At 38.9% G+C, this 24957-nt stretch overlaps 1 protein-coding gene across 5 annotated transcripts in view; it reads right to left on the reverse strand.

The window, feature by feature from the left end:
• Positions 1 to 24957, reverse strand: part of CASK (calcium/calmodulin dependent serine protein kinase) — a 222445-nt gene that overhangs the window by 118040 nt on the left and 79448 nt on the right. For all 5 annotated transcript variants that reach the window (XM_086472286.1, XM_086472077.1, XM_086472347.1 and 2 more), the window contains exons 3-4: positions 15107 to 15212; positions 1217 to 1294 (exon numbers count right to left, since the gene is read on the reverse strand). In XM_086472286.1, coding sequence (XP_086328412.1) covers positions 1217 to 1294; positions 15107 to 15212 — 184 coding nt within the window. The remainder of the gene's footprint in view (positions 1 to 1216; positions 1295 to 15106; positions 15213 to 24957) is intronic.

The following is a 24957-nucleotide window of genomic DNA, read 5'->3' on the forward strand; positions in this document are numbered from 1 at the left end:
CTGCAGGAAAAATTACTGTACACATACAATAAACTAAGTTTTAAGAGTCCAATTATATAAAACTAATCAATGAACTCAACCTTAAATACACAGAGTTCAGTAGTTTGTGTTTATGATAATGAATAAAATCTAAATTTTGAGGGTTATTCTAATTGAAGCCAAGGAAAATTAGAAAAGAAAAATCTGCATTTTCCATTTTGTAAGGTTTCAAATGTTCAATAATTCTGTTTCATATGACAAAGAAGTCAGGACCCCTCAGGCTTTTTATAACAAAACACAGAAAGGAAAAAAGTGAGTATCAGTACCTGATTTATCCAGAAAGGGATAGAACCAAGTAAGATCTTGGCTTGCTTGATGCAGATTGAAGACTAACTTCTTTCTCCCTTGTCTCCAAAGGATCCCCTAATAGATAACTGACCACACTAGAAAGCCAAGAAAGCCACAGCATCCTGTGCTGCATCAGGCAGAGCCCTAGTATGCTAAGGGAGGCAATCCTGGTCCTCTGGAGGTTCCAGCTGGTTATAGGGAAACACTTTTCTCTAGGAACATAAGGGATTAAGTTGCCCAGGGAGGCTGTGGAATTTCCATCCTTGGAGGTTTTCTAGACCCCACTGGACAAAGACTTGAGCAACATGATCCAAATGCAATGTTGACCCTGCCTTGAGCAGGAGGTTGATATAGAGACCTCTTGATGTCTCTTCCAACCTGGCTTCTATGATGCTACAATATCTAGTGTCGAGAAAAGCAAGCTTCAAGCTCAATTATCATGCCACTGGGTTTTGATGTCCTTCTGCAATTACATAGACTTTTTGATTTTAGTTTACCTTCCAAGTGAAAAGCTGAAGTGACCATAAAGTCTTACAAAAAAAGAAAAAAAAAAGGACGACTCCATCTAGCAAGAGCACTAAAGCTCACACCTGTCAGGTTCAAGTCACCTAGTGCCATCGTATGAGAGATCCATAAAAGGCAAAGACAGAGAATTAAGTACTGGATGTGAAATACTATTTTATTCAATAATCCCATCCAAATATACAACTAGTAAATGACAAAATGCTCCAAAATTCTACTTTTATTATGCTAATTATTGTAATAAACATTCGGACTGTGGAAACAGGATTATTTATAGTATTCCAACTTTTAGCTACCAGACTATACAACAGCACATTCTATTCTTTTCCATTTATCCTGTGGTATTAATCAAAATTACTATACATACCTGGCTACAGCCTCGCTGTACACGAATCCAGCATCTGCTCTCTTCACAATTTCAAAACACAGATCTGCTCCATCCATACTGCAGATAAAAAGACGAAAAAAATGCTTAAGACAGATAACTACAATCAATGACACAAAAATGCTCCAAAAAATCTATTTACTCCACTTATATAAATGCTACATAAAATACTCTGGATACATGTACACCGCACTACTAACTAAATCAGCATTTAATAAGTAATCTAATAGAATACGGCTTGCCACAGGTTAACTGCTTTATGCTCCTCAGGTCATGTAACAGTTTTCTCAAAACATTAGCAAAACCAAACGTTTCTTCTATTGCTTAAACTGCTCATTGAACACAGTGTGCAAGACAGCAGAAACTCAATGCCCTGTACAAGAAGGCTCTGCAAGTTAACAATTAAGGCATGACATTACGTTAAGTGTGTTCTTAAAAGCATTACAAGTGCAACTCTCTATATAATAATATATAATCATATGTAGTTATACAAAAAAAGCTTATTCAAATTGAATTTTAAATGATGACTTTAAACAATACTCTAGAAATGAAGTATCGTCCTTGTAGTTAGCATTCTCATAAGGATAATTAAGGAGCCAAGAAGGTATTTTACACCTCACAGCCTCACTGAAGGCACCTGAAAACAGTGACAGCACACATACTGTATCACTAGCTCTGATACTTGATACTTTGTACCTTCTCTCCCTCATTGACTTCAGTCTTTCTGATAACCTACCTTCCCACAATGAGTAGTATAACACTTCCAGATGCATGTATATTAATAGTTCTTAGGCTAAAATTAGACTACCACCTCTCTAAAACCAAAGCACTTGGTGTGGCGTAACTGCCCTCCTTTTCTTTCTCCTGTAAGTAACCTAAGGCAGATTTAGATGTAAAAATGTTCATTGCTTGATGGGGCAAGGAGAGAGTCGCAAGAGTTAACAGGAACAACAAAAAAATCACGTATTATAATTCATGCTTAATAGGGCATTTGCAAAGATATCGATCGTAACATGTGATTTTCAGCCTTCACACCTTTTCTTTTTTCTCTCCGCAGAAGACTTAAGGGAGAAAAAATAAATCAAAATTTGCAAGGTATCTAGAAAGCCAACGTTATCAGGGCCATTTCGGTAAGCTATCATGAACGTCAGCGTATAATCGCTTTTGCTTTGTTACACACCTGCAATGCAAAACTTCTGCTTAAGGAGTCACAAGCAATGTGCAGAAGCTTTAATTCCCAAATAAATCCAACCATACAAAATATGCGGTCATGTGGATAGAGCACTGACAACAATAACAGAGACTAGTGACCAAAAGAAATGCACACTCATTTAAGTAAGTGGAAAAAAATTTCCTGGCCAGTTATTTCAGCACCTGGCACCATCTCTGGATTTAACATGCCCCACAAATCAGAAACCCATATTCCCAAACCATGACTGCGCATCACTGCATCAATATATTCCTCTGTAGTTTTTTTCCCAGTAGTTTTTCTGCCTTGCTCAATTTCATACAGCTAGTCTGTATACATATCTGAATATCACTCAGACAGAGACTATACTGTGCTGCACTACACATAGTACGGTATAGCAGCAATGGGGTCAGGTTCAATGAGAACAGCATAAATCTGGATTTAGCTAGCTCACTGGAAAAAAAAACCCTCGTATCAATCTCCCTTTCAGTGCTTCCTCCCAGCAACTTGTTTCATCTAGATGGGAAATAAAACTGAAACCTGAGCAACACCAAGCACTGTAGAATACAAAACATATGATTAACTGCAAAAAATTAGGAGGTGTCATTCTCATGAAGCCTTTAGAAGACTAATTTCACTCTGACTTTGTTATAAACTACAGATGAATAAACATCCAGAGGCACTCAAGATTTTTAGCAGTATCAATAGCTGCTAAGACACTGAGCCAATAGTGTAATTCCTTTACACTGTTCTACTGAACGACCTGTTTATAATCAGAATGGTCTTTAACATGTTTTTCTACCTCCCTTTTACACATACCAGCATTTTTAATTCAAATTTGGTAACAGTAAGTGGCCGTTTGATTTTTTTTTTTGCAAATATTTTTCAATTACTTTAAATTATGTTGATATCAAAAATTGCTACAGACTGTGAGCAGTAATATTAGAAAGTTTTATTCCATGAAGACGAACTCTGTTGATCTCAAAGGACAAATATGTGTCAGGTGCATTTTAATCTCTGACTTCAACTGATTACTTTTTCAAAACAAAATCTTGTTTCAAGAGCAGATTTTTCTCCATGTATAAATAGGGTTTGCATCACTCCAATAATGTCGAATTTTATCTGAAAATCTTATGAGACTTTTATCTACCTGGGGCTGCAAAAGCAAGAGTCAGCCTCAGTTATAAGAAACCCCAGAAAATTCAGTGCCTTAACAGACTAAAAACTCAGCAATATCACAACCACTTAAAAGATGACTTTGCAGAAGCTGAAAGGCTTCTGTGATATAAGACCATTAGTTTTGAGATACTGATGAAATGAAAAGTTCAGGAAGTCTCCAGGTTTTGCGAGGACTATCAGCATTAGGCATGTGAAAAATATAAAAATAAGAAAATTAAGGTAAGTTAAAAATCCACTAAAATAAACACACCGAGATATATACATGCTGAAGACACAAGTGGAAGACACAAAAAACCCTGTAAAATTACAGCACACTCATAATCTGAGAGAGACCCATCTGATACCAGTAGAGGGCACTCACGGAAACTACATAAACTGACTTGGGACAGTTTATGGTATTTACACCGACAGTACCAGCTAGAGCAACTCTGAACAGGGAGTTAACAGACAACATCACCACATCTGAATTGTTTTGGGTATCGGTATGAACTATGCCCTCCAATTTCCCATATTGTACTATTGATTTTTCCATATTTTCAGCAGAGCTGTGCCTGAATCACAGCCCGTTGGATAAATGTTTCTTTCCCCTAGCTCTGACCAGTGCTACTTGGAGCCTTGAAAATTTTTCTACTGTTCTGCACAAAGCTGATGATAAATTGCAACCTGCCCAGAAAGTTTACTCCTGAGCTACATTCAATGAAGAAATCTGTTCTGAGGCTAATAATCACTCTGAAGAATAGACAGCATACTCCAGAAGAGATCTACATTTTAATACTGGGGTACAACAGCTTTGAATTTGCAGCTGACCTAATAAGATGTAGCCTACAATTTAACTCGTTGAGGAAGAATCAGAAAGGTTGAGAAGCACTGCTTTACGGAATTGAGATATTACTTTAAAAAAAAAGAAGAAACTTGGCATATTGATCGAAACTGAGTTTCCTGAGTTTTGTACCATGTATGTTAAAGGTCTGTGCATGATGGCATTTTTTCCTTCAGTTGGACAGTTTTTATATACTTGCCATCTTCATTTACTACAAATAAATTGCCATAAATTAACTTAAAAATACAGTATGTAACTTTTCTTGAAGTCCTATGTAGTAACCTCTGAAAATTAAGACCAAAAAGTACAGAAACTCTTATTTCCCATATGTTGCTCATGCATCCAGGGCTTAGCTCATTCCAGATAATTAAATGATGTTTCCAAGTTTACTTTACCAGCATCTGTTTAGAGGCCTCTCAGTACTTCAGATTAAGACATTTCTATAACTTCGCTGGCAGCCAAGAGATGAATTTCAGCATTCTTTAAAAACTTACTCAATTCCATTTAGTCACAAACAATGGACAAACTTCACTGAGCAATACTTAACCTAAATCACAGTGTAAAAGATGATCTTAGGGGGAATAAGTAAATCTAAATAGGTATGCTTGGAAGCAATTTTCTACTAGTGTTTTCATAGCAATGGTCCAACCCGATTATTAAATAGCACAAGAGAAGGAACACATGCATCCTTAAAAAGCACAGGTTTTGGTGGTAATATAAAAGCAGTACTGTACCTAACCTGAAATCTTTAATCCGTACTTGAATTTAATGTTAAAACTTCCATATCTCAGCCAGTATCATGAGGCCATACAAAAATACTCGCTTCATAGCAATGCTGTGAGAATTAGTTCATGTTTATATAAACTCTTGAAAATACAAGTATACACATTAACATTTTATATTTACTTTTAAGAGTTAATTTTGCTTAAAAATGGGTCTTCTGAAGCTTTGCTAAAATAATGCAACTTAATAGCCCTTGATAATTAAAGTTATAATAAATGCCAAAATTTCAATGTATCAATGTGTCAATGGTCTGAATTCTCAGTTGCTCTGCCAAATTTTGCCGATTATAAAATAAGAGCCAAGATCTCATCCAAGATAAAAATACTGATTTCTAAATCTGTCCTTGTCAACAGGAAACCCCCAAAGATTGCTCTTTAAGCATTAAAACTAATGAAGTCTGGTTTCCTGTTAATTCCTGTCCATCAAATGAATGAAATCGACAAATACTAAACAAAGGTAAGATGAAAATCTGGTATCTCTTTACTCAAACATAATTTAGCTTTAAATTCTCTATCACTTCCTTTGGCTGTAATCAGTCAATAGTTCACAGGCTAGGTACAAAAGAGAAACAGCATATCCAGACCAGCGAATTGCCTAAACTTTCTGTCCACAAGTAACGAGACTTTGATGTACTGCATATGCATAACACACTGAAAAAAATAACAAAAAATCCCCAATACAAACACAATGTAAACATGGGTTTTATCAAGTAAAAAAAAAAGAAAAAAATCTGTATGCCAAAGAGTTTGAGATCAGAATATTTAATACTTGGTGGAATTTGGTTGCCTTAAGGATGGAGCTGAAAGTGGCAAGGGATGCAAAGAATAATAAGGGCTTCTACATATTTGCCAGCCAGAAAAGGAAGGTCAAAGAAAGTGTTTTTTTTTTTTTATTATTTTTTTTTATTTTTTTTTTATTACCTCAATTTTATATTACCTCAATAAGCAAGACTGGTGAACTGGTAACAATGGACGAGAAGAAGGCTGAGGAACTCAACAACTTTTTTGCCTCAAGTCTTCACTGGCAACCTCTCTTCCCACATCTCTCGAGTGGATGGACCACAAGAAGGAGACTGCGGGAGCAAAGTCGCTCCCACTGTAAGAGACGATCAGGTTCGTGACCACCTGAGGAATCTGAGCATACAAAAGTCTATAGGACCTGATGAGATGCATCCCAGAACCCTGAGGGAATTGGCTGATACAGTTACCAAGCCACTCTCCATGATATTTGAAAAGTCATGGCAGTCGGGTATCTGGGAAGATCATGGAACAGATCCTCCTGGAAGCTGTGCTAAGGCAAGTGGAGGACAGGGAGGTGTTGTGAGACAGCCAGCATGGTGAGCCGGCAGTGTGCCCAGGTGGCCAAGAAGGCCAACAGCATCCTGGCCTGTATCAGAAATAGTGTGACCAGCAGGAGTAGGGAGGTGATTGTCCCCCTGTACTCGGCACTGGTGAGACTACATCTTCAGTACTGTGTCCAGTTTTGGGCACCACAATATAGGAGAGACGTTGAGGTTCTGGAGTGGGTCCAGAGGAGGGCAACAAAGCTGGTGAGGGGTCTGGAAAACATACCTTACGAGGGGCGCCTGAGGGAACTGGGATTGTTTAGCCTAGTAAAGGCTGAGAGGAGACTTTATTGCCCCCTACAACTACCTAAAAGGAAGTTGTAGTGAGGCGGGTGTTGGTCTCTTCTCCCAAGTAACTAATGAGAAGACAAGAGGTAATGGCCTCAAGCTGAGCCAGGGGAGATTTAGATTAGATATTAGGAAAAACTTCTGTATTCAAAGAGTGGTTAGATACTAGAACAGGCTGCCCAAGGAGGTGGGTGGAGTCACCATCCCTGTAGGTGTTCAAAAGACGTATAGATGTGGTGCTTAGGGACATGTTTTAGTGGTGGGCTTGGCTTGGTAGTGGTAGGATAATGGTTGGACCTGATGAACTTATAGATCTTTTCCAACCAAAATGATTCTATGACTCCGTAAGTCCTGCCTGATCAATCTTGTGGCCTTCTATCATGGAGTAACTACATCAGTGGACAAGGTAAGAGCTACGGATGTCATCTATCTGGACTTCTCTAAGGCCTTGGACAGTCCCCTCCAACATCCTTCTCTCTAAATAGGAGAGATACAGATTTGATGGATGGACTGTTTGGTGGATAAAGAATTGGTTGGATGGTTGCATCCAGGGGGTAGTGGTCAACAGCTCAATGTTCAGATGGAGAATGGTGACGAGTGGTGTCCTCAGGGGTTCATACTGCGACCAGTACTGTTTAGTATCTTCATCAATGACATGGACAGTTGGATCGAGTGCACCCCTAGCAAGTTTTCAGGTGACATCAAGCTGTGTGGTGCGGTTGACAAGTCTGAGGGACAGGATGTCATCCAGAGGGACATGGACAAGTTCGAGAAGTGGGTCCATGTGAAACTCATGAGGTTCAACAAGGCCAAGTGCAAGGTCCTGCACCTGGGTTGGGGCAACCCCAAGCACAAATACAGGCTGGGCGATGAGTGGATTGAGAGCAGCCCTGCGGAGAAGGATTTAGGGGTGCTGGTAGATGAAAAACTGAATACGAGCCAGCAGTGTGCATTCGCAGCCCAAAGGGCCAATCGCATCCTGGGCTGCATCAAGTGAAACATGGTCAGCAGGTTGAGGGAGGCGATTCTCTCCCTCTACTCCACTCTGGTGAGACCCCACCTGGAGTGCTGTGTTCAGCTCTGGGGTCCCTAGCACAGGAAAGACAAAAAGCTGCTGGAGTGGGTACAGAAGAGGGCCACAAAAATGATCAGAGGGAGGGAACACCTCCCCTATGAGGCTGAGGCAGTTGGGGTTGTTCAGCCTGGAGAAGAGAAGGCTCTGGGAAGACCTTACTGTGGCCTTTCAAGTACTTAAAGGGGGCCTACAGGAAAAACAGGGACAACCTTTTTAGCAGGGCCTGTTGCAATAGGACAAGGGGTCATTGTTTTAAACCGAAAGAGATTAAATTTCGACTAGATATAAGGAAGAAATATTTTACAATGAGGATGTGAGACACGAACAAGCTGCCCAGAGAAGTGGTAGAAGCCCCATCCCTGGAAACTTCCAAGGTCAGACTGGACGGGGCTCTGATCCAGCTAAAGGTGTCCCTGCTCACTGCAGGGTGGTTGGACTAGATGACCTTTAAAGGTCCCTTCCAACCCAAACTATTTTATGATTCTATGATTTAAAATTAGAGTTAATCACTTCAGGCTCTCTTTCAGTCCACAGCACAAAACAGCATGTACAGACATGCCTCAGATTTAGAGTATAATTTTTAAACACCTGAAGTTAGGAGAGACACAATCTCTAAGTTAATGACTTCTCTAAGTGTATTGTAAGCCTTTCAAAAGGAATTTGAAAGTTTTTCCTTTTGTTTGATGTTTTGAAAGTCTGGCCCAAACTTTAAACCTAAGAAGCATCTGACTGAACCTATTTTCTTATTTTAGTTGGTTTTGATTTTACTTTTAAAAATTAACATTTAAGACATTTTTATCCTAGATGATGCAAGTATGAAAGAACAGAAGCACAGTAAAGTCATATAAAAGACAAAGGACTAAAGGTGAGACTACATTTAAAAACATAACCATAACTGGAATCCTAACATGATCAAGGAAAATAATGAAAAAAAGTTTTCACTAAGAAGCTGTGCAATTTCACAGTATTGTACAAAGCAGAATAAATAGATAGCATTCGTTTTCCCCCCTTCTTTTTTTCTTAACCCTTCAACGAAGCTGCATAATTGAATGCACCGTCGGTTAAATGCTCATCAGCTTAAGCTTAATGTAAACTTGAGTAATTGCAACCATTTTAAAGTACTGCTTTTATGAATTTGAGATTTTATAACTAAAGCATTTTAACATGTTAGCTAGGTTAAATGGCACAGTTGTATGTATATAACTATATATATATAGATATCTAGCCTAACTGGCAAATCTAAATAAGATCAGCTCTTCTAATGTCCTAAGAGATAAATCTCTCTTAGAATGCATGAAAGAAAATCAAAACCACCTAGGTATGGCAGTAAGACAATATTCTGCAAAAGACCAGATATTAAGGTATCTGCAATTCACTCACTACTCATGTACCTGAGCTCTTCAGCATGAAAGGTAAGTACTCTTGGTCCACATACTTTGATTATACTGAGGATAAACTACATATAATGTACTCTAGGTCTAAAATGTGGTTTTCAGACACTTCAAATGGAATATTTGCTTTGTTTTAGAAATATTGCACGTAACGGACCCTTCTCAAAGTATTCTCCTTGATAAATACCAAATTGGAAAAAAAAATGTAATAAGCAATACAATATAAAAGCAAAATTTACCATTATATACTAAACAGAAAACAGCATTCTATGTAAAACCAGTTGCCTCACCCCAACATGCATGAACTGCCAAGCAAACACCACATGACACGGACAACACTGTCTAGAATAGCACATTATCAAACAAATACAAAAGAAACCAGATTGCATCCCATTTCATTAATGGATTTTTTAAATAGCGTGAGAGTTTTGCATGTTATTTTGCTCTTTGCAAGGCACAGACTTGAAAAAAAGACAGCTTTCGTCTGTTTTGACACTGTAAAATACCCGGTCTGATGTACTTCTATTGACTACATGCTTGTATTAGGTAAAAGGTCACAGTTAACTCAAGACTAATGATGGATCACTTGTGTGTGGAGGATAACTTCCTGACGCAGCTGGTGAGTGAGCTAACTAGGGAAGGCGCCCCGCTGGACCGGTTGTTTGTGAACAGAGTAGGACTTGAGGGTGATGTGTTGGTTGGAGGCCGTATTGGACACAGTGATCACAAAATGATTGAGTTTTTGATTCTTGGAGAAGTAATGAGGGAGACCAGCAGAACTGCTACCTTAGACTTCTAGAGGGCAGACTTTGGCCTGTTTAGAAGACTGATTGACAGTGTCCCTTGGGAGGCAGTCCTGAAGGGCAAAGGAGTCCACAAAGGCTGGACTTTCTTCAAGAACAAAATCTGAAAGGCATAGAAGCAGGCTGTCTCTGTGTGCTGAAACAAAGCCATCAGGGAAGAAGACAGGCCTGGCTGAACAGCGAGCTTGGTCTGGAACTCGAGGCGGGGTGGGGAGGGAAAGTGTTTATGACCTTTGGAAGAAGAGGCAGGCTACTTAGGAGGACTACAAGGATATCATGAGGTTATGCAGGGAGAAAATTAGAGAGGCCAAAGCCCAACCAGAACTTAACCTGGCCACTGCCATAAAAGACAATAAAAATGTTTCTACCAATACATTAGCAACAAAAGGAGGGCTAAGGAGACTCTCCATCCTTTATTTGATGCAGGGGAGAAATATAGTGATAAAAGATAAGGAAAAGGCTGAGGTACTTAATGCCTTCTTTGGCTGAGTCTTTAACAGTAAGACCAGTTGATCTCTGGGTATCCAGCCTCTTGAGCTGGAAGACAGGGATGGGCAGCAGAATGAAGCCCGCACAATCCAAGGGAAAATGATTATCAACCTGCTACATCACTTAAACAAACCCAAGTCCATGTGGCTGGCGCAATCTACCCAAGGTAACTGAGGGAGCTGGCAGAAGTGCTCACCAAGCTACTTTCAATCATTTACCAGCAGTCCTGGCTAACCGGGGAGGTCCCAGCTGACTGGAAGTTAGCAAATGTGATGCCCATTTACAAGAAGGGCCAGAGGAGGATCCAGGGACCTATAGGCCTGTCAGACTGATCTTGGTGCCAGGGAAGATTGTGGAGCAGATCATCTTGAGTACCATCACATCACACGTACAGGACAACCAGGTGATCAGGCCCAGTCAGCATGGGTTCATGAAAGGCAGGTCCTACTTGACTAACGTGGTCTCCTTCTATGACAAGGTGACGCACCTAGCAGATGAGGGAAAGGCTGTGGATGTTGTCTACCTGGACTTCAGTAAAGCCTTTGACATTGTTTCCCACAGCATTCTGCTGGAGAAACTGGCAGCTCACGGCTTGGATGGGTGTACGCTTTGCTGGCTAAAAAACTAACTGCATGGCCAGGCTCGAAGAGTGGTGGTGAATGGAGTTCAATCCAGTTGGTGACCAGCACAAGTGGTGTTCCCCAGGGCTCAGTATTGGGGCCAGTTCTGTTTAATATCTTTATCAATGATCTAGACGAGGGGATTGAGTGTGCCCTCACTAGATCTGTAGATGACACCATGTTGGGTGGGAGTGTTGATCTACTTGAGGGCAGGAAGGCTCTGCAGAGGGATCTGGACAGGCTGTATCGATGGGCCAAGGCCAATTGGATGAGGTTCAACAAGGCCAAGTGTCGGATTCTGCACTTGGGTCACAACAACCCCATGCAGTGCTACAGGCTTGGGGATGAGTGGCTGGAAAGATGCCTGATGGAAAGGGCCTGGGGGTAACGGTCAACAGCCAGCTGAACATGAGTCAGCAGTGTGCCCAGGTGGCCAACAGCATCCTGGCTTGTATCAAAAACCATGTGGCCAGAAGGACTAGAGTAGCAATTCTGCCCTTGTTCTTGGCACTGGTGAGGCCGCACCTTGAATACTGTGTTCAGTTTTGGGCCCTTCATTACAAGAAAGACACCGAGGTGCTGGAGTGTGTCCAGTGAAGGGCAACAAAGCTGGTGAAGGGTTTGGAAAACAGGTCTTATGAGGAGCAGCTGAGGGAACCGGGGTTGCTTAGCCTGGAGAAGAGGAGGCTGAGGGGAGACCTTATCGCTCTCTACCTGAAAGGAGGTTGTAGTGAGGTGGGGGTTGGTCTCTTCTCCCAAGTAACAAGTGATAGACCAAGACGAAACAGCCTCAAGTTGTGCCAGGGGAGGTTCAATTGGATATTAGGAAGAATTTCTTCACTGAAAGGGTTATCAAGCATTGGAAGAGGCTGCCTAGGAAAGTGGTGGAGTCACTGTCCCTGGAGGTATTTAAAAGACCTGTAGATGTGGCGGTTAGGGACATGATTTAGTGGTGGACTTGGCAGTGTTAGGTTAACAGTTGGACTTAATGACCTTAAAGGTCTTTTCCAACCTAAATGATTCTATGATTCTATATACAGCTGTCAGCAAATAACACCACAGAACGGGAAAGAAAATTGTGACTGTATGATAAAGACTAGAGCTGGCCCTATCTCAGATGCAAGGTCTCTCTAGAGCCTCCAAGGGATCCCTTCCATCATGGAAAGAGTCCATTACCCTTCTGTGAAGCAGCTGGGGGGTGTGTGTGTGGGAAATAACTTGGCACAGGCACACAGTCTCTCATTTATGATTTAATAATAGCTAAATACTTTTAAAATAATAATTTTACTTTAAGAATAGGACTTTCTGGGACAAGGTCTGCTTCTTACTCTACACAGGAACCTCATCTATTATGACCAACTGCTTCTATGCAGTTTATTACAGCAGCACCATACGGTTGATGGCAACCTACTGGTAACATTATATAACGGCCTCATTCTAAATAGTGCTTGAATTTCTCTATAAATAGTGGTTAAAAAGATAGCTAATTTTTGGTGTTAAACTTCATTGCTACTGTTCATGTTCACCAGTGCTTCTATGAATTATGACTCAATTTTAAAAATGTTTATTTTAAGCAAAGTTTTCAAAATTGGGCACAGACTGTATTTTTCCCTGAGTGGTATAATCCTTTGTCATCAGATATGTGCTACATTTGTTTATTTACCTTGTACTTTTTTGTAACAATAGATTTGGCAAGATATTCAGGGTCATTATAGCAGCTGCTCCAGGCAGCTCACAGCTTATGAAAGACTAGTGGACCTATGTATCAATTATGTGCAACTGATGGCAAAGTTCTAGGTTTCGTTATTCCGTGCATTTTATGTGCTGGACCTGAATTACTTTTCATGCAAAGCATCTGCCAGTCCACAAATAGCCCATCACCAGCTGGGCTTATATCTCCTATGGATCTGTGTTGTCCTCCTCTTTTCTGTCATTTCAGAACAACTACACCCTAACAAAATATATTTTATTACTGTAGACAGAACTTTGTTGCAAAGCAGTCAAGTTTGTTGTAATAACACAAGGTATGAGGGAAAATAAGTTACCTTCAAATACATAGGTGCTTTTCTACTAACTACACGTTTCTCATTATGGCCACAATTATATAGTATGCCACTAACCCAATCAAACTCAGACAATGCAGTCTTACTCCACAGCAAACATCATTCTGTAGAATCACTTTACCAAAGCATCCCCTCCGGCATAACTCATTCCGCCCACAACTCTTCCATTCCCTGTTACATTTTGAGCACAGGTGTTCCTACTGTCTCATTTTTCTATCACTGTTTGTTACAAAAGAGTGATGTCTTGTAGCGTACAAGAGAAACAAGGACATATGAGATGCTAAAGAATTATTATCCTTCAAACAATTTAGCCTCATATTTCCTTCTTTCATGTGGCCTGAAGTCAGGTACACTGTTTGTGCAGTAATCCTAATTGTTCAGACTTACTTTTTATGTATACAAACATAAAGGATAATAGGCTTGTCATTAAAAAATAATTACTGCTTTTGTATCATATGTCTGAACTACCAGCATGGTAAAAATAGAAGCAAACCCTTTTTTCCATTTCAGAATCTTGTTAATTAACACAGTATGTCTCCCCAAGGTGTACATAATTATTTCATAATAGGATAATTAAAGTCCCTTGGTCCATGCTTTGGGATTTCCAAAATAAAAGCCAAAGTCAGTATTGAATCAAAACTTACAGAAAGGAAAGCATAAAACAACTATTTTACACAATCATAAGTTTATAAACTCACCTGAAAAAAAAAAGCAAAGACTTTCAAACAACAATTTTCAGCTTTACATACTACTTTTTTTTTTTTTGCTGTTACCACCTAACCTTTTCTCTAACTCAATGGTAAAACTAACATGTGAGGATTTTTTTTTACGTGCATATCTGAAGTCAAATTCTTGGCTCTAGCAGACATGCCAGTTTGACCTAACACCCTGGCATGATGTGGCTCGCTCCAACATAAGTAGGCCAAATGCATCAGAAAACACAATGCAGAAAGATCAGAGAAATTAAAAAGGTATAAATATATACACCCAGACACACAAGGAATGCATACAAGGGGAACATAAAAAGAAAAGGTGGTAGGTACAGAGCAGAGCAGAGAAGGAAGCACGAATATGGAAGATGCACAAATTAGCATTCTGCATATCTGTTTTTGTCCTTCCCAGTTAGCTAAAACCCAACTCAAAAAGAACTAATAATTTTCTTCAAAGAAGGAATGTGGTGATTTAGGGGCTGCACCCCTCCCCAGTTCGTTTCTCCTTGTGAATTAAAAATACCTGAAAAGTCTGTTTTGCTGAAAAAACACTGCTGAAAAGTCATGTTTTGTTCATCCTTCCATATGCCAGCATTAACCAAACGCTTACATTCAAGCTTTCAAAACACATGTTTTAGACAAATGCCTCTTTTCATATGATGTGAACAGGTATATCAATTTACAAGAATACTTAAATGCTTCAACAAGCTTTACTTTCCTATCTAGTAAAGGAAAAGCAGTGCTAAAGAAACAATAGTCCGGGAAAGAACAAACAAGACTTCACAACTGGAATAGAATACTATCAGTTACCCAAAGATGATGACTATCAGCAGACTTTTAACTCATTCTTGTGTACCCTATTAGGGATACATCAGCCACCAATGAACAGCATGTCTGCCCTTAGAAAGCATGCTATGAAGAATCAGCTTGATGTTAGCCACTTAGCCAGTGTGACAACTTTTTTTATTTGGGACAACCCATACCTTCCAGAAACAAATTTTTTGATAGCACTCGAGACTTCTGAGCTACAAAATAAGCAGGGGAAAGCAGATATACTTTTAGGATTTTATTTAGCAAATGACAACAAAGAAAGGTAAAATCAAGGAGGGAAACTTACAACTCAAAGACCATATAAAGCATTCCATCTGAGCTGTATGTCTCTAACAGTTCAACAATATGAGGATGCTTCAGCATGTGACAAATACTGGCTTCTCTCTTCAGATCTGTGAAAGATAATAAGGTAGTATATTAGCTATATACTCAAGCTGTTGAATACAAATAAAAAATGAAAACAGTTAGAACACAATGTTTGAAAAGATGTACACAACTGAAATTTCTCATAAATTTTTTTCATCTTTATAAAGAACACTGACAAGATGATATTTAATTCTTCTCCTTTAGAACTTAAGTGTGAAATTAAGTTAAAAAACTCACTCACATAGATCTCAAAATATAAACACACAAAACTTAATAGGTTTTCTTGATTTGACCTATTAATAAAAGATCTCCTTGGTCATAATCCGAAGAACTGTACAGTAATTAAGTTCCTTTAATACACATATGCAGACTACACCAAGATTTTCGTCCTAAATATCCAACATCACTGCAAAATTATCTCCAAATACAGAAGACAGGCTCTTTCACCTCACCATGGATATATTAAAACCTGGAGGTCTCTAGTCCAATCCCTCTGCTCAAAGCAAGGCCAATTAGAGCAGGTTGCCCAAGACCACACCAGTGAGGTTTTGAACATCTCCAAGAATGGAGACTCTGTAACCTGTCTAGGAAACCTATACCAGTATCTGATCACCCTTATAAGTAAAGAAGTTTTTTTCCTTATGTCTAATTTTCTTGCAGTTTACTTCTTTAAGAGCGATTTTTTTTAAAAATCACAATATATGAAATGACACCTGCATAAATTTTCACAAGCATATATTAGCCCCCATCTCTGTTCTAGAGAAGAGGGAGAAAAGCAGAAACTGCTGTGAATAAAGAAAGAGTAGAAACCACTGTGACATCTCTCAAAGCTTAAGAGATTTTGTTTTTAACCAAACACCACTGTTACTTTTTCTGATCACAAACCAAACCTTCTGCTAGTATAGAAATGTGAAAAAAACAAACTGCATTGAATTAATTTTCTTTCTTCTTTGTTGAAACTATTTGGTATTTTTGTTATTTAATCATCCTTAAACTTTTTTTTTTCTTTTAACTTACCGCTAGTATTCTAGAAAAATGGCAAAATCCTGAATGAATAGCCTTGATGATAATTCGAGAAGAGAGCAAAATATCAGTCTGTATTCTGAAGTAGACATTTTACTTTTATATTCTCTTTCCATACAATTGTTCACTGTTCAAGAATGACCTACGTATAGAATTATGGGAAAAATACAACTACGGTTTCGTGGTTTGAGAATGCTTACCATACTGTTGTGCTCCACTAGAAAGAAAGTTAAAATGCACCATTTTCACATCTGCCCTATTACATTTCTAACATGAATCAATAATATTAAAAAATATAAGCAGTGAGATGAACATTCTCTCATGTAATGCATTTGACAGGTTACTCAGATTTATGCTAGACTTTCGATCTTTTAGCCATCCATAAATTCATAAGAAACACTCAGAATTTGGAAACATCTGAATTTTAATACCAAGAAAAATTTTTAGATTCACAAAGTGCAAATTTTCTTACTAGAAGTTTCATATTACACTTGCACTATGCACTTCCCCCCTCACATCCTTGCAAATACAATCTAAAAGAAAAATGAGCAGAGCGGCCCCTTAGAAACCATTATGTAATGTCATCTTAGGAAGTGCAAACAGAACAGCAAAAAGAAGCAAATAACTGTCTTTCACTGATGCAGAAGAAATTCAGATAAAGAAATTAATGTAAAATTTGTCCGTTACACAGAGATGAAATTCTATCAAGTCAGAAAACAGCAGTGTGTCTTTCAGTATTGAAAATAACTTGCACATGAGTTTTTACACCACCTTCATGCAGAGTAACTACTAAAACCGTACTGTAATGTTCCTTTCCAACACGCTTAGGCATTGATTCCACACTAAATGATTACCACCTCTTTTCTAGGCAGTGAGGTCCTCCTTGTCTTTCCCTGAAGTACACATCCAGTCTTTCCTAAATAGGATGACAGGTAACCATACCAACAGATAGCATAAGAGAATAGAAAACTGTATGATTCTATGAATGTTTATGATCTTCAGAAAATACAGCAGTTTTATTTTGTCTCTTACTGTATAATGACTTCAATGCTACCACACTTCACCATGGTATCTCATACCTATTTTAGATAGAAAGCAAGGTGAAAATCCAATAGGAAACGACAGAAAAGTTCTGCTTTATTTACGGGTAAAAATTGTGTTCAAAATAGTTTATTTTGGCCACTTACTATATTAATTTCTTGTGGGCTTTATTTGTATTTTGAAGGGAAGTAGAACTGTGAGGAAGAAAATATATGCTGCCATTTACCTTGTTCCTTTGTGTAATATTGCATGAGTGAAACAATTGCTCACAGACTGAGCATCAGTAGCAGAGGAAGGAGAAACAGAAAGTGGAAAATAAAATCTCCAAACAGGAAAACAAATGAACAGAAGTCATGGAACGAGGCTTTGTATGACTAAGGAGTCTTGGAGCTAAGAGCAGAACAAAGTCTATTTTAAAAACAGCAGGGACTTGTTTAACAGTAGACCTATTAAGGAAGAAAACTAGGTATAAAGAGACAGATGAGTACACACCACATTGATTCAACAAAGCCACAGGGCAGAAAAGAGATGATGAATTCTGAAGTCCATTTGGACTGTGACTCAAATGTCAAAATGTGTCACTTTTAAGACCAGTAAAAAGGAAAGGGGAAGGAGGAGAAAAGGCAGAGATGGCACACATATTTCATTGTTTTCACTCAAAAAATTGGCATCATCATCTACTCTATCCTTTATCAAATGCTTTTACCAGACTGAATCAAATTTCATCTTCACATGTTCCTCAAGAGGTAATTAAAATCCCGAGTGCCTACAGATACTGCTCCAGTTCTGAATACAACATAAAACCAAGCAGATGTTTGGCTGCAAGCAGATGACTGAAGGTTTCCTTAGAAAAATCCCATTATTATCATCTCATGAGCCACCGTACTGTCTGTAACTTATCATTCTGATCATAACATCGTACAAACTATTTGCTACCTCCTGTTTTCTAAACCTCTGCTGAGTATTTTAGCCATGTTGTGTAGTAATAAAGGTCCTGCACATCCCATATCAAAATAAGCTTTTCATATTCCAAAATCTCAAACAGCTTCACGACAACTCTAGAATCTGCCAATGGAGTAAGTTGGCTATAAGCAGCAAGAGGTGACATGTATTGTTTACTAATGGTTATGTATCTCATTTAGAATAGTCTTCTTCAATAGTAAGCACAATTTAGGTAAAAGAACATACCCTAAGACAAGGCAAGGTCTTAGAATCTAAAACAGTCATCTTTTAATTGCTGGACCGTTTTACTTCATATCTGAATCCTTTTTGAACACTTAATCTATTAATTTTTCTCTTCTTGATATGGCTGAAGAAATGACTTCCCGGTCCATTCTTTAAGTCTTCTCTGTCAGCACTTCTTTCAAAATTAAACGTTAATGACAACAGGGATAATATATAGAACAGCAAGGTTTAAAAGCACAAGCATTAAAAGTTTCTCTGCCAACTGCATGGAAGGTATTGTTACAGAACCGGAAACAGGGAGAAAGATGCGGTGTTTCATTTAACTTGCTTAGCACACAGTCTGATACTTCGCATCATAATCTGAAAAGCATTTAAAAGCTGTCATTTTACACTACCATTACCAATAAACATTCCAGAATTTCAGTCTGTTTACAAAACTTGGAGGGGTTTTTTAGCAATTGGAGACACGTTCGTGTTTCCATTTTACACATGACTAATTATTTAGAGAGAATCACTAAAGTTGTTAAAATGGCATGGAAGTTCAGACTTCTGTAACAAACACAAAAGTTCTAAGAGGGAAAAGGGAATTCCCAGTGATAATCACCACACAGAGAAAACACAGCCTTATGTTTGGATAGCAACACTGAAACTTAATTGCAGGAAGCACTAAAAAGATAACTGCTCTAAATAATCGTAAAGAAAGACACGTTAGTCTGATAGAAAATATAAAACATGAGCATCACTTAAAATTTCTATGGGAGTTAACTACATAATAGCCTACACATCTCTGACAATTCTGGCAAGCATCTAATTTCCTTTCGAAATCTGATACCCAAGGTTTTAAAACATCTCAAACATACTGAACATATTTTGAAAGTATGCTCATGGTATCCTACAGCATGGAAGAATGAGATGCTTTCTAGCAGCCTGGATTACAGCACCATTTTAACATCTTAAAAGTGACATGCACAGACGGTAGCAGCCACATCTTTTTTGGGTAAAGATGGCATCAAGTTTCCTAGCAAGATGGAATGCAGACATAATTTTTAAACATGCAGCACTCCAATTTTCCAGGTTCAGTCCTTTAAAGGATTAGCTCTCCAGCCACAGGTTGGGTATGACAGTATCTGTATCAGTAGTAAACTTCTTGCTTAAAATGCTTCTATATATTTTGTACAGTGAGAATATGATTAGATGTAATTTAAATAGATGTTGTAGTACTAAGTTTTAAAAGGAAATCAATATGTTTTTTTCATTTGGTTGTGTCATTCTCACCTACCATCCTTTGGTGTGCATCACAGAGAAGCTGCTGACCACTCCAACTGGAATTCTTCCAGATACAACTAAACTGAATGACGTGCTTTGGAAACATGCCTGATGCACCCCAGTCTTGAACAAGCCACAAGGCCAGACTAGTCCTAGTTCAAAGTAACCCCCTGAAGCATGTACAAGGCAGACACTGAGACCTCAGCACCAACTGTTTCACTATACAAATACCTTGGGTTTTGTCTTGTGGATTAGCCTTGGCTAGCTGCTTAACTCCCACCCAGGCAGGCTCTTGCTCACTCTCTGCTCTCAGCAGCATTAAGCGGTAGAAAACATGAAGAACAGGAACAAAAAAAGCTCATGGGTTAAGATGAAGACAGGGAGATTGCTTATCAGTTGCTATTGTGGGAAAAATAGCCTTACTTGACAAAGTTAATTACCAGTTAAGATAAATACTTATTGATTTGGGTAGAGGAAAACAAAAAGATAAACAATAAACCAACAGATTTCGTCCCTGCTTTCTCAAGCTCAACTTCACTCCTTCACTCCAGACTCCTCTACCCCCCAACTCTGAGTGGTGCGTGGGGTGGGGGTCATGCTCAGTACACAGTGGTTCCTCTTTGCTGCTCCTTTCTTCTCACATCTTTCTGCTGCTCCAGCATGGGTCCTCCACGGGCTGCAGGGGATATCTGCTCTGCCATGGTGAACCTCCTCTGATCTTGCTATTCCCTCTTTTTATTCCATACTCCCTACATCTCGCTCCAGCATTTCCTACCCATCCTTAAATATACTTTCACAGAAGCATCACACCCATGGCAGATGGGTTTAGCTTTAGTCCATTGGAGCTGTCTGGAACCGGCTGTGTTCAGCACAGGGCAGCCCTGAACCTCTTCCAACAGAAGCTGCCTCTGCAGCCTTCTACTGCCAAAAACTTACCACTTACATTAATACAGGTCTGCTCCATATTCTAGTAGCCAAGACTGCACTAGACACCATGCTTCATGTGGCTCCAAAAGAGCTGACTACCTCCAAGCTGAGCACATCGCTATACACCTCTGCCTCAAAACAGCACATAACAATCACACAACATCCTGCACAACAACAAACTCTAAGTTTAACCATTCTTACTGCACCTGAGGTCACACTTCCAAAACCAGGTGAACTTTCATGGCAATACTAGCTTAAAAAGCTTCCCTATTGCCTCTCTGTTTGCTCATTCTTGCTCCTCTGCGAAAATTACTTTTAGTCTTTATTATTCTAATAATATAGCAAGAATGTCATAAAAGCTCTCAGCAGAGCCAACATACTGCAACAGGAATGAGCACCTGGAGGTGGGAACATCCTTATTGACATTGGCAATGAAACTCCAATACTATAGAACCACAGTGATGTTTCTGCCCCAAAGCCTTTTTTTTTTTTTCCTTCCATGAAAGAGTACTCCCCTTTCTCTTTAATTAAAACGCACTGCTTGCCTTCCTGGGATATGTGACCAACTACTCATCACACAGATACATCTGACCAGTTAATGACTCCTTGCTTCAACAAGTAGTAAAAGCTTTCCTGCCTCCCCTCCCACGCACTTTGAGGTGGCTAAAGCTCTGTGGTAGCCAAGCTGATTTAACTGTTGGCTGTTTCTCCCTTCATCCCACACACATTCTTGCCCTCTGTTCCACTGTGCAGCAGCCTGGAGCTTGTCACACCACACATCAAACCATTTCAGTGCTAACTCAGTTAAAAAAAAAAAAAAAAAATTCTTTTTTTTTCCCACCACTGGCTCAGCATCATGCAGTCTTAAAATGTGAAATGGCCCAGTGAGCAATCTCCAGTGTAGAAGCTGGCTCAAGAGAAAGGAAAGGAATATGGAAGGAGAAAGCAAGTAAGACCACGGAAGCCAGTACTCAGAGCTGCTTAAGATGTTGTAAAACACAAGTACAAGTACCAGCACACACCTTTCTCTCCATCGTCAACAAATCTTTAATTGTATCATCAATCTGTACCTTGACAGACATGCTTAAAACATATACTGAAAAGAAACACACATATAGCTTGTGAATGGCCCTTGATAAAAACACCATGGTAGCAAACAATTACAATGACAATGTGAGATAATTGTCTCCAGTCAGTATCTTTTGTTTTAATGCTACTGTAGCATTTGGAAACAAAACTATGACACGGAGAAAGAAAAGCAAAATGCAGTTTCAGCTAATACTCAACAACCAGAATGCGTTTCTGAGCCCCCCCCCCCCTGCAGAAACCTATGGAAATCTCCATTTTGTGGAAACATACTTTATAGATGCTTGCTAAATTCTGAATAACTTCCCTTTTCTACTCTATTCTTTCTCAGTGTTTGGACATAAATATAAACATTTTAATGGCTTCTTAGCTGAAGCTGGGTGTCTTGAACAATTAAAATGTAATTTTTCTTCCTCTGTCTATACTCCATCAGCTATGAAGAACATGAAAATCGGTGTGAAAAAACACTTTTCTCTCATGACTTCTGATACATTCACCAGACTTGTCTAGAATCACTTATTTGACAGACACTGTAAAGTTGGTTTGCATTGTTGTGTCCATGAAAGCAAACCCCCCCTCCCCCTTTTACTTGCTTCCTCATTTTTACTGCCATACAAATAAGCAATGCATCATAAATAAGTTCATGTATTTTGGGTAATGAATCAACTTGAACTAGTAAAAATGTTTAAGAATGCCTGAAAGAATATTAACAGCTGCCTATTACAGATAATTAGAGGCAAAACATTTATTTTCATTTAATTAAATAATAATTCTTAGCAACTCTTTACAAAGTACCCACCACATCGAAAAAAAAAAAAAAAAAGTAAATCAAATCTAGTCTTTCTCAGGAAGGAACAAAGACTGGATAAGCCCATATCTCATCTACGTTCTGTGTCCTCTCAGTTTATACTCAACAGCAGGTTCAGTGAGGTAGGAGAACACAGGAAGAAGACGGGAAACACAGAAAAGTGAAACCAACACTTTCTGAATTATTTTGTTTTAGATGCACAATCTATTTTAAAACACTGTTAGTAGCTCTCCCTGCTGCCAAGAGGCAGTTTCAAAAGTGTTTCACAAACTCAAGCAGGGACACAATAATCAGTAGTGTTACAAACTCCGTAAATCGATTCAAAAAGGAATAAGGAGGGTTCTCTCTGTCACAAGTTTGGACTCCCAAACAGAAATAGAGTTGCTGCTGAAGACATTTTGGAACAGCTGCTGTAAAATCTGAAATGCTTTCCTTTCTCATAACATTGCTTTGTGTTCAATAATTAATGAAAGGAAACTGAAAATAGTCATTGACTCTCAAGCCATGATCAATCAAATTATGAAAGTGGGTTCACTACTGATAACCATATATTAAATCCCATGTTCCCACCTGTTATGCAGTGGGAGTAAGTGGCACTGCACAATAGTCTGAAACCCAACACCTTCCCAATTACCATAGACCACCTTATTACACTGCAAATCACAACTTTTAAACATTTTGTGATACAATGAATTCTTTAACAGAGGGAAGAGGTATGTGCAGCAGCAGATCTGTCAGAATATGCTTTGTAACTTCTTTAAAAAAAAATAAAATAAAAAAAACAGGAAACCAATTAGATATAAGGTGTGTATTGGGTAAAAGAATGCTACACACTGGCTGGAGCACTGAACTGGCAAAATGCTCAGCTGTAAGGTCACAGTGGTCGTCTTTATTGAAATGACCAGAAGGTCATCATTTCATAAAGTTACCCAGGTTGTTTTTTGTTGTAGTGAAAACTAACTGCTAAACACGTAAAACTAGCAGCCCCATTAAAAGCAGCAACTGTTCTCTTTTCTGCCAACTCATTCTCCCCTTCCGTGCCGTCTCTCCCCTCCATGCTTGTGCAACTGGTTGTGCAACTGCACAATAACCAGAATCAAGGAATCGATCCGACTGCAAACAATCTTTTTTCCTCTCCCTGTAGAGCTATTTTTCAACTGGACTAGTTCTGGCTAGTTCTGGGTATCTGCACAAACACTTAGGAGCACAACGGTGTTGATAGCACAGCAATAGAAACAAATGGCCAGATTACAGCAGCACTGCTCATCTGAACAGCAGCATTGGCTTAAAATGTTTGACAATATGTCAAATCCCAACTGCATAGAACATTGCTGTCCTCCTCCCAAAGAGTAAAGAATCAGAAAACTAAGAACACTAGATTTCACGGTATTATCAGGAAACGGTAACTTGCAGTAGCTTTACACTTTCATATATTTAACTAAAACTGAAAAATTGGAAAATGAACTTACAAGTCAGGTCCTACTTCTCTTTCCTCTCTGTAATATCCTATGTTTATCCAAGTCAACATGTGTACCTACAGATTTCTCACTAGGTGGCAACACAGCTCCTACTTTGATCTGATATGTAGTCAGCAACTGCATACAAAAGGTAGCTGCATTTATTTAGCTGCAGAGAGCTTTACGTTTGGCCAGTTTTATACCATTGATCTGATTAATGATGATTACAGTTCAGACTTAAGAACAAAAAAACAAGTACGCCACCCTAAAATAATTAAGGTACATCCAAGGCTAAGCACCCTTTTATCCAGTGGAAGACCATTCTCTCCTCTAGGACTAATGAGCCATTCAGAGCTGATGACTACACCAGTAATCTACTACTCTGCACACATCAATAATTGTATGACACAACTAGAATGCATTTAAACACGGTTTCCTCAAGGAAGCCAGAAGTTCTTTGTTTAATCCAAAAAACTGAAACAGACCAGTGTGTTTACTGCTTTGAAGCCCAGCAAAAAGCTTTAGAAAGCAAGAACCTGCAAGTAGTTCAGTTTAAATCACTGGAATTTCTCCTTTTTAAAGGTTAATTACATAGGGTGGCAGGTTTTGTTTTGGTTTCTATGTGTTTGGACGTTTTTTGCTGGAGGGATATGTGTGTGCACGCATATGTGTTTATGTTTTCTCTTCAGCCTTTGGCCAGAGCAATACAGGTAATGTCTGTCTCGGGAAGTGCTAAGAGCATAATTATCAATGTTAAATTCAGACTGGTGGAAAAGTTTGTACACCAAACTTTGACATCTCTTTAATATTTTGGCCAAAATTCACCTAGGCAGATCAGGTTAACTAAAGGTTAGACTTTGCAGTCCTTTAAAATGAGTTTTTAGTGCTCATGTACTAAAACATAATGACACTACCTCAAGTAAGTGCTCTCGAAGGCTACGGAACATTATCAAAAAAAGAATGTTACTTGATCCTGAA

Source organism: Leptosomus discolor, chromosome 1, assembly GCF_034619465.1.
Source record: "Leptosomus discolor isolate bLepDis1 chromosome 1, bLepDis1.hap2, whole genome shotgun sequence".
Lineage (NCBI taxonomy): Eukaryota > Metazoa > Chordata > Aves > Leptosomiformes > Leptosomidae > Leptosomus > Leptosomus discolor.